Source organism: Dermacentor silvarum, chromosome 8, assembly GCF_013339745.2.
Source record: "Dermacentor silvarum isolate Dsil-2018 chromosome 8, BIME_Dsil_1.4, whole genome shotgun sequence".
NCBI classification, from domain to species: Eukaryota; Metazoa; Arthropoda; class Arachnida; order Ixodida; family Ixodidae; genus Dermacentor; species Dermacentor silvarum.
The window spans coordinates 48,946,183-48,959,158 of NC_051161.1; the positions used below are offsets into that span (position 1 = coordinate 48,946,183).

Here is a 12,976-nt window from a genome sequence, read left to right on the forward strand (position 1 = left end):
GTCAAGTTTATTTTAAAGGCACAGCTGAGTTATGAATACATGGCAAAAATATTACATCATGAGGTCCCAGAGTTTCGAAAAAACTGACTGGGGGCCTCTTATTATTACATAAATAGACAATCTTAAAAAGCGAGCAAGCAGTAATAAAAGTCTAAACATGTGAACTATGTCTGTATAACAAGATAAGTTGATTAGATAAGTTGAATAAAGCTAGGTACATATGATAATGTTAACGCTATGCAGTAAACAAAGCACAGACACTGAACAAGAATATTAACGATAACCGCTAATAAGAATAATCAATTTGACCTTACAATAGCATATAACACAGTAGCACAATATATGTTCTGCTGGCCTGACCATAACTATATTCCTAATCTCGTAAAGCTAAACCTATAACATTTGTAAAGTTGTTTGACCCACCGTTTCTCAGTTTATGACACCTCTACTAGTTTCTTCTGGGTGAAATGAATACTTTAACATTTTCTGTTTGCTCTGTTCTTTTTTTCTTTTGCTATGAAAACAGATGACTTTCCCAAGCCTCAGATCTTGCTTCAAAGCCCCGAGAACCAGGTTGCACTCAAGGGCCAGAACATCACGCTTGTATGCAAGGCAGCTACAGCAAGTGCATCGAGGCTCGAGTTTCAGTGGAGAAAAGAGCAGAAGGTATTCAAAACGGAACATCATTTCTCTCTTGGGTGTGATAAGCATTTATAATCAAACAGAGCTCATTGCTGGCTTGTATGCTATGACTTCTTAGACATATTTATTGGTTGATAAGGAGTGTTTTCACCTATGCTCTGTTCATAGTGCTCTGATCTAGTTGATTCAGGAATACTGGAAGAGACAATGTACTATACAACAGTTAAAAGCAGGCGTAGCACAAAAAAAAAAAATGACATAGTATTTGCAGATGGACTGCCTTTGCCTGTGTTAGCCAAGTTTAAGGTTTCCTTAATAAAATTAATAATATCTTGTTTGTTCCAAACAGTTCCTGTCTGACGTTGAGACGGAGGTCTCTGAGCAAGTTGAGCCTAACGACGTGGTGGTGTTCACGAGCTACCTCCACCTGAGAAATATCCAGAATAAAGACGAGGGCCGGTATCAGTGCGTGATCCGAAACCAGTTTGGCTCCGTCTACTCCAATCAGTCCAACATCAGCGTTTATGGTGAGTGTTTTCGGCGGCATCCCTGTCTCAGATTCCCTGCTTCACAACTCATGTGGTGTTACAAGTGCAGGTGTAAACATGTTTAGCATATACTTATTAGTACTTCGCAGATGATTAGCATCACAAAGCATAGCATCATCGCCTTCACTGCAGTAACAGTTCACTGTACTCTTTACTATGTATCTTACCAAGAAATCATTGCTCTGCGATAACTTACATTAAGACGGTACAGCTTACACAGTAAACAGAATGGTACACACGTGTGGAAGCTACCGAACTGAAAGTGCTGCAGACAGCAGGTGTGGAAATGTCCACACTTGCTGTTTTATCAAGTCGCCCAGTGTAAAGCTATATACTGTGTATGTGGCTAGGAAGATGTATGTCCAATGCACTTTAGCTTCGCAAGAATCTCGAAACAGCGACCCACAAGCTTCACTTGCTGTAAAGGTAAGAGCAGGTTCGATGCTGTAGAGCTTGAAGCAAGAATGCACTGCCAGTGTAATTTCTGGTGAGGTCAGTGTCGCAAGCTTTACCGTTTGTGGAGCAGCACTTACTCAAAAGGAGTGCAATGCTTATTCTGTAAAAAAAAAAAAAAAAGTGGGGTTTTCTTGCACTTGTGCAGCTAACTGTATGCATTGTGTTTATTTTGTACTTTTTTTTTTACTTGTCCACACTGCAGTGCTACCCTCGTTTGTGAAGACTCCTTCGAACCTGACGGTGCGTGCCGGAGGAACAGCACGATTGGAGTGTGGTGCCACGGGCCAGCCAACACCCACGGTGTCGTGGCAAAAGGATGGAGGGGATGATTTCCCAGCTGCCAGGGAACGCCGGATGCATGTCATGCCCACCGATGATGTCTTCTTTGTGGTGGGCCTGAAGGCAGCCGACTCGGGTGTCTACACCTGCACCGCCCGCAGTCGAGCTGGCGTGGTTCGTGCCAATGCCACGCTAACTGTGCTCGGTGAGTGTCCTGCTTCTTTCTCATCTTCTCTCGCACCTTTCTCTTCTTCCAAACTTCTCGCATGCTTGCTATGAGGAATGTTCGTGAAGCTGTTTTCGACAGACTTGAGTGTGCGATTTGCGTACTGTTTCTAGTCTGTACTAACAGTTCGAAATATGATATTGTGCTGAAGTGATGAGCCAGGACGTTCTAGTGCATGCAGATTCAGGCACCACAGGGAGGCACATTTAGTTATTTTATTGGATTTCATTTATTGTTTATTAAGGACCTTGAGGGCATTGCATACGGGGGTGTACAACTGTGTGGTATACCAGCATGATGACAGCTTGTAACTTTGACTGTATAGTGTGCCTTTTCGTTCTTTTCTCTCTCTTAAAAAAAAATAAATAAAAATAAATGTAATGGTATTCTGTACCTCTTATAAAGTAAGCGTGCAGCAACCTTTCTTCAGTAGTGATCCTGGGGCCACCTTTTCAGGAGCGTTGCAAAAAAATGACGTAACTCTGGTCTAAAGCCACCTGGGCTTTCATCCTCCTGTGTCTGGCAATGTGCTTGTGTGTCTTGTTTGACATGTTTGCTTCGCACGTCCGCAGAGGCCCCAGCGTTTGTGCGTCCCATGCGAAGCAAGCTGGTGGCAGCCGGAGACACGGCGGTGCTAGAGTGCCTGTCATCTGGCAGCCCCAAGCCACGTCTCACCTGGCTCAAGGACGGAGCACCCCTGGTGGCCACTGAGCGGCACTTCCTTGTGGCTGAAGCGCAGCTGCTGGTAATCACTGACAGTAGGACGACGGACTCGGGCCAGTACGCTTGCGAGATGACCAACACCCTGGGCATTGAGAGGGGGCTGTCTCTCCTCAAGGTGGTGCCAGGTGAGTGTACAGTAGTTAAGCAAAACTATTGATAGTACTATCAATACCATCGGTAGTTTAGTCATAATCGGTAGTACTATCGACAGTGCGCCATTTATATCGATAATACTATCGATCGTGCTCTATTGAGAATGTAAAATGTCACAACAGTGTATTCACGCTGCATTCAATATACATTCTGGCAAATTATTCTCGGTTGTTCAGTTTTGGGATTTAGTCAGTTTCACGAGGTTTTGCGCAAATTGCACTGGATGCATTGGTATCTACGAGCGACAGCATTCTGGCACACCAAGTACGCTGTCTTGGCACAGCACCCAGAAATGGTGTCGCCCGTAGACGCTGATGCATCTAAGGGTGGTATTTTCGGAGAATCACTTTCGCTGATGCTATACTTTCACTTTCATGAGATTTCGCATAACTAGTACTGAATGTGTTGGTGTTTACAGGCAACAACGTTCCTGGTGCTGCGCCTAGACAGGATGCTTAACATTGTGCCATGAACGCTGTCACCCATTGACACCAAAACGTCCAGTGCCAGTCACATGAAATCTCGCGAAAGTGAAAGTATCTCCAAAAGTGTTTGCTCAAGAATGCCCTAATGCTAGTCGCGTGAAAACCCATGAACATGATTTTATCCCCGAAAGTCAACAACCGAGAGTACCGCCCCCTGGTGATCAGTGGTGAAGTTTGTGTGAACCTACTCGGGAGTGTTGCCTTAACTGACGTGCCTTTGTTCATTGCAATGTGCAGCCAAGTCCTCACTGGGGCCCCTGGGTCCTGATGCGGAAGGCATGACCACGGGCATAGTGGTGATTGTGGTTGTCGTCTGCATCGTGGGGACTTCCCTGGTCTGGGTGTTTATCATCTACAAGACGCGCAAGAGGCAACGGCCTACCTGCAACACACTTCCAGAAGCCCCGCCTCCTACGGAACCTCCGAGAAGGCCTCCCGAGCAGGAGCCATTTCTCACAGCCGAGGCTGATGCCGGTGACATCCATGTGACACGGGACATCTGTGCTGACTCGGGTTCTGGTAAGTCCTGGACTTTCTTAAAGCAAGTGCTGTTAAGGCAATACGTTCACACCTATTTATAGCGAAACAGAATATTACGAAATAATAAATATAACAAAGTTAATAGAATTCCTGTTGGAATCCCCATAGGGATTTATAAATTCAATACCTTGTTTTAACGAACTAAAATTGTCCTGCCTATGGATATAACGAACTAGATTCATCTTTCTAACAAAAATTTTACCAAGAATATCGCATTCCGCGGAGCTTGATGCTTATTCTGCGCAGCAGTTCGAAACTCGTGCCCGCGTCATTGATCATCACTGTCATGCAATTATTGTGGCCTGGCCAGTTACTGAACTGTAGGAAGTCAGTCAAGGTGTTCCCTCTTTTTTGAGAGCTCCTGGTGGGAGAACGAGTCTGGACAGAGCACATTCATGCAAGACACATTTGCAAGCCAGTAGTGCTGGCCTGGAATGATGCCGAATGCATGTGAGATTAGGTGTACCTTCATAATGTTTCGCTGTGTTTCATCTTTGCAGACCATTCAAGCAAGGAGAGCGGGCACCAGAGTTGTGATGACCTGGGCTCCCAAGTGGACACAAGTAGTCAAACGTTCATTCTGGGGGCAAGCAGGATGCCTTTCTTTGCACGAGGTCAGTGCCCCACGCTATCTGCGTTGCCCTTCCTCTATGCCACAGACTATTGCATGCTAAAAGCGTTTTCGTTTTTGGCATACAATTCTTGTAGAGCTCCATTTTCCACAGTAATGGTAGTTTCATTGCTTTTATTTGCTGCGAGATTAGCTGATGGCTGAAGCCTGCTGCCAATAAGAATACTCTATAAGTGCACAAAGAATTAAGATACAGTCTAATCCGGATATAACGAATCTGAAGGGGATCACAAAAAAGTTCGATGTATAGGTAATTCGATATATAAAATAAAAATTTTTATACAGAGATTTTCAAGGGGATTTTACAGCTGTTCCATATACACAATAATTCATTATATGTTGGTTCGATATATCCGGGTTCGACTGTACCCGTTATGTTGTACTTGGAGCAGTTGCAGTGTCTTGCAGTGGGCACTCTAAAAACCAGTAGCCTTCTGAAGGCCAGCTATAGTCTTCAGCTGGCTGTCACGCTTGTTAGCCAATTATGAAAGCCCTTTTCATCTGTGACACCCCCACAATAGCTCAGCAGCTATGGCATTCTGCTGGTGAGCATGAGGTCTTGGGGTCGAGTGCCAGCTGTGGCGGCCGCATTTCCATGGGGGTGAAATGCAAGAACACTCATGTACTTTAGATTTAGGTACACATTAAAGGACCCCGTGTGGTCAAACTTAATCCGGAGTCTCCTACTATGGTGTGCCTCATAATCAGATCGTAGTTCTTGCACACGAAGCCCCAGAATTTAACCTAATTTCCTACCTGTGGCCACTCTTCTCCTCACCAGGTCGGCGAGAAGGCAGTCTGAGCTCTGCAAGCGGCAGCAGCAGTACTCAGCCGAGCCCTCCCCATGTGCGGGCAACGCTGACAAGTTTCCAGCCCCGGGCGGCGACAGGCACTCTGCTGGAGCAGACGACGTTGCGGCATTTGACGAGGCATCCCATTGCACTTGGACGGCCTTGCCCTCCCAGCAGCTCTCCCTCCCCCGTCCATTCGCGAACAGCGTCGGCGAATGGACAGGCCCGGTCCCTCTCGGAGGGCCAGCTGGCGGCGCCAAGAGCAGCATCCGTACCGCTCGCCCGCCGGCACGTCCGTGTGCGCCGCGGTTCCAGTGCGAGCAGCGAGAGCAGCGGAGCAAGCGGCGCCAGTGGTGGTCGTGGCGGCAGCAGTGATGAGCGGGACTCTGGCTTCTCCACGTTTCCTCGAAGTGTGCGCAGCTGGAGTTCAGCATCCCTGCATTGCAGGCTGCAGCCCAGAGGTACGTGCATGAGAAGGTAGCTCTGTGGGCCATGTCATACAGTTTCCTGCAAAAAATCACTAGAGGCAAATCTGGCGCTAGTATCTATGGAAAGTGCAAGTATGGCATGGTTCAGCCAGCATGGGAATGATAAACTTTCTTCTTTTCGCTTGAAACAACTTTGTGGGTTTGGAAACTAAACGCTGCTGAACCTCTTGATAACGATGACTGATATAACAAATCATTGGATATATTATGAAGTAAAATAACTGTTTCTCACCGATATCAGAGGGTGGCCAGTATATGCTTATAACGAATATTGGATATAACGAAAGTATTTTGGTGTAGGAAGCAAGTCCGTCATAACGGGTTGCGACTGCGTTGCGTTAGAAATGCAGCAATTCCCAGGAAATGAACCCCATCTAACTCGTGCAGCTATCAGTCCTCTTAACAAAATGAAAGTTTGTAGTAATAAACGGGGAGAGATTTACTGAAGTTAAAGCATCATTCATTCATTCACTCATTCATTCATTTCCTTTGATTCCTTTGCGTAGAGGTTGTCATCAATGGAGGCAGCATAGCAACAGTCAGCGGGGCTGGTTCCCAGCAGTCGTGCTGCCTCACACCAGCCTCGGTCAGTCAACAGGACGTGGCGTCTGCCGCAGCTGCTGAACAGCAGCCCGCCGTGACAGACGTCCACCTCTCACCGGGCAGGCGGCGCAGTAGAGCAACCCTGATCATTGGCAGCAAGAGGCCACCACAACCGTCCCCTGCTCGTCAGGCACCAACCACAATGGCTTCGGTGGTATAGCAGCAGCAGCAGCAGTGGCAGCAGTGGCAGCTGCCGGAATGTACCCAGCACAAATGGGGTAGTGCATTGTTGCCGTGGGTGCATTGTAGGGAACACTTGAGCATTCAGTGGCTGGCCTGTTTCGTGAGAGAATACATTAGGTGCACACAGCTAGTGTTATTAGCCACATCACTCGCATCTGGTAAAGCAAATGATTGGTTGCAGTGGTGCTCAGTATTGGCAATGGAATGTTGGGCACTATGCAGTTCGTCGCGCCGAGGCAACCAACCAACCTGCGACTACCTATGTTGGTTGGCTTGGTGCTCAGTAGAGGTCAGCTACTGTCAAGTACAGTCGGAACCGGCTAAGAGCAATGAATGCTGGCAGGCAGAGTGGCATACAAAGATGCGCCCTCTGTTTGCATGCTGATTTGCACACGTGCCAAGAGGCAAACACGATTGGCATCGCCCAGCAAATGGATCATTGCTAAACAGGGTTTGGCCAGCCACCATTTGCTGAAGTGTTCGCTCGCTGCACGCAAACGTGCACTGCGCTCGTGTAAAAATTCCAGAAATGCCCCGTCTTTTTTAAAATTGTGCTGGAGACCAGTCTTGCATCACAGGGGGAGGCAGTTTACAGAGAAATCTTTTCATTGTGTTAACATGGTCAAGTTTTCAAGCTGCAGTAACCACTGGGCACTGTTTGAATGCTACAGAAGTGTTCGTTGCATCAGTAGAGTCTCCTTTTTTTTTGTGTGTATATGTGTGTGTGGCTATATTTGATGCAAATGCGCTCAAAGTCGTGCTACTTTCCCTTGCATTCAGGCCATCTTTTTTCCACATGTTGTTTTGTTTCCCACAGTTTCACTTCATTGCAAAGAAAAATCTGGGCGTTTGGGGTGGGGGGGGGCTGTACATAAGGCAAGCCTACTTCAGGAATCGCATATTTCGTCAGCTTGTGTGGCCAGTGGCTCCCTCCCATACAAGCGCTCGTCCGAGATAACGCATACCCCCAGTGATGCAAGACTGCGGCGCCTCGCTTGTTGCAGAGCAGCCAAAGATGTAATATTAAGGAGGAAACCCGAGTGACGGAAGAGGGGTGCTACGAATGTGGCTCTCGTGCCTACCATTTCCAAGTTGAGGGAGATGTGCTATCCTGTGCCATGTTTTAAGGAGAAGAAGAAGAAAAAAAAAATGGTTACCTGTCGTCGTGCTGTTATATGTGCACATGTATATTTTCTCCATGTATATTTTCTCCATGTCCGTGTACATAGTGTAGTGGAAGACGATGTCGTCGAGGGGTTTCGGGGATGGGGAGAGAGTTTTAGCTACATAATGTACATAGCAGAGCACCGACAACACCACCACCACCTCTCTTAATTTAAGAAAGAAACAAGTCATCGTGTATAAATAAATGGTTGTCTCCGTGGTTGTACTACATATCTGTGGAATTGCTCGTAAACCCATTTGTTCCTAGGGGTTACAGTGTCTTGTAACATAGTCACGTCACTGGTGTCGAGTGTATTTTAACGTTTCATGCCTCGCGTAGTTAGCCACGTTCGGTCTGTCTCATCATCGGCTGCTGGACAGAAGGTTTGCAAGTTGCACCTGCACACCTGCGAAAAGCAGCTGTAAAGCAGACTCTTTGTGCAGCATCGACGGGAATGCGAAGGCTGCTGCCCACGTGTCCACGTGGGGGAACCAGAGTCCAGCCTCCCTCTGTTAGTCTTATGTATATAGTTTAGGTTGGGTGTCTCATTCAAAGCTGTTTCAGAAAGGAAGGTGCCAAAAAGGAAAGAGGAGCACTGTTGTCACTGCTGATGGTGACATATAGTGGTGTATGCCTGGCCGACATTTGGTCAATGCGCTGTCCTCACGGTGAGGACACTAGCTTCTGTGCCTAGATACTAACCCTCGGCCGTTCCCAATCAGTAAAGGTGGCTGCACCTGCAAAAATGCTATCGCGTACAAACTGGTGCGTGAAAAACAAGAAAAAAAAGAGTGATTTGAGCTTAGTTGTCATCATTACTTACCCTTCAGAAAATGCCGCCACGATTGATAGAGGTTGCAACCAAGACGGAATATGCGCGAGTGGCCACAGGAAAGAGCTCTCGGCTTTTCTTCTCCGGTGCAAAAGAAAGCATTCTTGGTGGGTTGTGAATTGTTATCGACAAAATACTACAACACGAAGTACCTGCATATTTTCAAGGAAAGCGTCCCGCGCTCACTGTGGCCCCACTATGTTTCTGTCTCTTTTTTCCTTTTTTTTTTTTTTGTCCTCTTAAGCGTTGTTCACTGGTGATCTGTTCAGCAGCTTATGTTACACGTTTGGGCATTAACCGAATTCTCACGTGGGTCAAATTCTCGGTTTCAAATTCTCGTGACGTGCACCGTGATGAACGAGACTAGGAGATAGTGCGTGCATGTGTACAAATCTCACCGGTGCTACACTACTGCGGGCAAGGTGTAGGGACAGCAGACTCTGAAAACCCGAGTGTGCTCAGAAATTGGTCCCAAGGCGGAGACTACTAGCCTTTGAAAGTGCGTTAGCTCAAGTGTCGTCAGTGTTTCATAATCATCGCAGTCAAGTGTAAATACATACAAGCAGTTGTACATAGCTGTATAGCCCTCGCAACGGCGAGATCATTGTAGCATTAGTCAATGTCCAGAGAACATATAGTTTTATTTAAAAAGCGATGGCCCATGCTCGCAGGGAGAATGTTTTCATACAGGCAATGGGGACGCGCAAACGTTTGTTGTAGCTGCAAAAGAGGACGACGACTCGTACGCTGGGACGTCGAAAAAAGTGTGCTCGATTGGTGTTCACTGGCCGTTTCGCAGCTGATAAAGGATATTGCCAAGACATTCGATTTCGCAGTGTATTCTCTCGGCTGAGCTTTGTCCATAAAAGCTCGCACATGCCTAATATTCTTTTAAAATCTGCTCATGGAAATCTTAGGTTTTAAGGTTGTACCATTGCTTCCCGTTCCTTTGGTATTTAACTTGTTTCCTCTGAAGATATGGCAAGGGTCTGTTGTGTAAGACTGATGTGCAAGCCATATTTTGTACAGTTCCACTCAGGAAGGCACTGAGGTCAGTTGTATTGCCAGGAAAAAAAAAAAATAACTGAGGAAAACATTCCCCATCTGCTTGATTTATACTGTCTATGATTTTATTATTTAATTTTTTTTTTCTGCAAGCTGCAATGCCCAGTGCCAATCATCGTGTGTCAGGGTCCGCCACCTACTTTTTCCCGAAGTTCCAAAGGGCGATTGTTTCTTTGGTGTTGATATATAATATACATATTTGGTATTGTAGATAGCAAATTGTAAGTAAGTGTATTTAAGACTACATTTTTTTTTTTTTTCGCAGAGAAAAGTGATGGATATAGTGCCACTGCAATATGTCAACGGTCTAAAACCAGTCCTTTTTTTTTTTTTTTTCTTACTCTCAATAGTGCCATATGTGTTCTCAGAATGTCTGAGTTCGCCTACGTTGTCTTATAGACTGTAAATGGAAGCCAGTGATGGTTTTACAGCCAGCCTTGATCAAGACGGAGAGAATCAGTGACATCTTGTGTTGCTCATGCTGTGAACGTGTTGCATTTGTTACTTTCTGAATTCACCGTTTTTGCCAAATTTATCAGCCTTGTTGATGTTAGTTTTCTTTTTTTTTTCTGTTTCACATGCTTTTTTTGCCATAAACAATGGTGACACGTTTTTAAAAGACCCGAAGATATATTTAGTATTGTTTGTTTGTTGCAATATGCAGTGGCAATATAAAGAGTTGTAATAAAACTCAGTATGCACAGTATGTCTTTGTCCTGATCATTGAATTAACACCCAGAGCAGACATCAAGTGCCGCCCCCTTTCAACAGTGACAACTGTCACGGTCTCCTGGATATGCCTTGGAGTTTGTTGCAATACATTGTGCATGTTTCCTGAAACTAAAGCCACAGCAACTTGCAACACCGCTTTGCAACTTTACCATTGTTGTCTGTGAGGTGCACTAAGGACCCCGGTTTTTGTGTGTATATGGCCATTTTGAAGCCTCCATTAATAATGACATCATATGGATAGCTTTAATAATGTCTGCAGAGTATAACTTACAAGTGTTAGGAAGCATGTTTGCACTTGAGGAATTCCTGTTGACACTCACTATGCATTACTTCACACTTAACGGCAACGAACAACAGGAACATATAACAATCTTGATGGTGTACTGCATTTTTTGCTGCTTTATATTTTGATATGCTTAGCACCACAGCTATACTAAGCAGCCTAGCTTGGCAGCATTTTTCATGTGTTACTTGCCACCTGTTCTGCTCACTGACGATCGACACTGGTCAGCAGCTGCAGTGTCTGGCTATATACAGGAATAAGCAGACATGAGGTTTCCTACTTGTAATTTTTTTTTCTTTTTTGTCTAAACCCTCTAAGCCCTATAAAATACAATGGCGAGTGTCAGGGTACCCTAAATAAATTACTACAATGCTTGTTTCTATGACCAAGTTATAGTTTCGGTACACAGAGTGGCTATGTTGATACTTATATATTGGCTTGCCTATGTCTGGCGTATTGAGAGCAACATAAGTAGTATGAATATATCTCGCGTTTCTCCAACTTAATACATGTCATCCTTTTACGTGGGAGAAGTGTGTTCAAAATTCCCGCAAGTGGAAAATGTGTCTGTGCTCCTTTAAATGTCAGTTATGTAGCTCACCTAGCAACAACAAATCAGGCTGATGTAATGCCACATGTCAGGGCCCCATTGGCCGTGCATCGAACAATGTCAACCCAACATTGGGCCAGTTTACTGAGCTATTTGATTCACTGGCAACACCATTCACCCCCGTATTCAGAAATGCAACTTCGCTTCAAGTCCGTGCTTGACTTGAATTAAGTGACGCCTATTGTGAACATGCCCTGGACGTTCATTGCGTTTGCTTCGGCGTGTTCACAATAGGCGTCACTTAACTCAAGTCAAGCACGGACTTGAAGCGAAGTTGCATTTCTGAATACGGGGGTCAGTCACCCACTATTGAAATTGTTTGATGCGAGGCTGTACTCCCTCCCTCTTCGTGCATGGAAAGCAGCAGGTAATGCAGCCTCTCGTTGAGGCAGGGAACACAAAAACTTCAAACCTGTTTACAGCTTTACTTGCACAAACATTTTTCACAGTTACAACAGTGGAACACGAGTATCTCTACTATCAGTGTAAAGAAAAGTATGAACACAAGAACCCGTGCCAGGCATCAACAGGGCACCCATTTCTGGCAATATCGCGAGCCTCAGTTTTTAAGACCGAGGTTAATTTGGAAAGCCACTCGTGGTCACCAAGATGCAAGCATTTAAACTTCGTACTTAATTGACCTCAGCACAAGTTTTAGCCCGTACATGTAGGACTTTCCTGTAAATGTAACAGGCTGCCTCTTTATAATGTAAACAACTGGAAAGTCGAAACTGACAATCTTCCACAGTGCTGATAAGGTTTAACTGCAACATTGATGTGTTTTGCCACTGATTTACAGAGATGAATTTCTCAAGACTGGTGCACACAGGATTGCTGCTAAATGGATATGACTTTATTATTGCTGGCTTCGATTCTGCTACTGGCACATTTGCACCCATATCACTAATTAGAAAGTCAATTAGTGAGATGTCAATAGGCTAGCAGTTAGACTGCGGTTTGGCATGCAAGAAATGTTGGCCTCTTAAGTATTCCACTTGATGTGGCAGAACTGTGCTGACGGAGATTTTTTGATGTCTGTTTCAACAGAAACAATTTGCTTGGTGTAAACGGACAAATACACACCCCTCAATTATGAAAACTCTGACCACACTATTTCATATTTGTACTGCACAAAGGTTTCAGTGCTACACCTGATAAGCCTGCAAGACGAACCTCCGATTTACTGTAGATCCAATAAACACAACACACAAGCAAAACGAACATAAGGCAATGTCGCATTGTAGCAGCATTCATACTCGGTCTGCAAAAATTATTAACGCAAATTTTCAACACTGATATTATTTAGTTCAGCTTTAGGATAATGAAATGGCCTTGAGAATTAAGATTTGGAACGTAAAATTTGACAGCTACACGCCAGTTAGGTTTTACTGCAGTCACGCACTCACTTTCAATGACCACTGAAACCAAAGGCGATAGGCGCCGAGCCGTGCTCCCCTGCAATGAAGCAGAAATTGCGTCTACTTGCTCTATGCAGTCACTTTCAATCAAAGGCTATTGAAATGTGCGAGCTTAACGGGCTC

The 12,976-nt window shown here is 45.2% G+C and overlaps 1 protein-coding gene across 1 annotated transcript in view; it reads left to right on the top strand.

Moving 5' to 3' along the window:
- The window catches only part of LOC119461178 (leucine-rich repeats and immunoglobulin-like domains protein 3), a 106,869-nt gene extending 96,353 nt beyond the window's left edge, over positions 1-10,516 (top strand). The window contains exons 12-19 of the mRNA XM_037722397.2: positions 527-666; positions 992-1,169; positions 1,849-2,130; positions 2,724-2,999; positions 3,750-4,031; positions 4,553-4,666; positions 5,465-5,935; positions 6,469-10,516. Coding sequence (XP_037578325.1) covers positions 527-666; positions 992-1,169; positions 1,849-2,130; positions 2,724-2,999; positions 3,750-4,031; positions 4,553-4,666; positions 5,465-5,935; positions 6,469-6,725 — 2,000 coding nt within the window. The 3' untranslated portion in view covers positions 6,726-10,516. The remainder of the gene's footprint in view (positions 1-526; positions 667-991; positions 1,170-1,848; positions 2,131-2,723; positions 3,000-3,749; positions 4,032-4,552; positions 4,667-5,464; positions 5,936-6,468) is intronic.
- Positions 10,517-12,976: the final 2,460 nt, after the last annotated feature.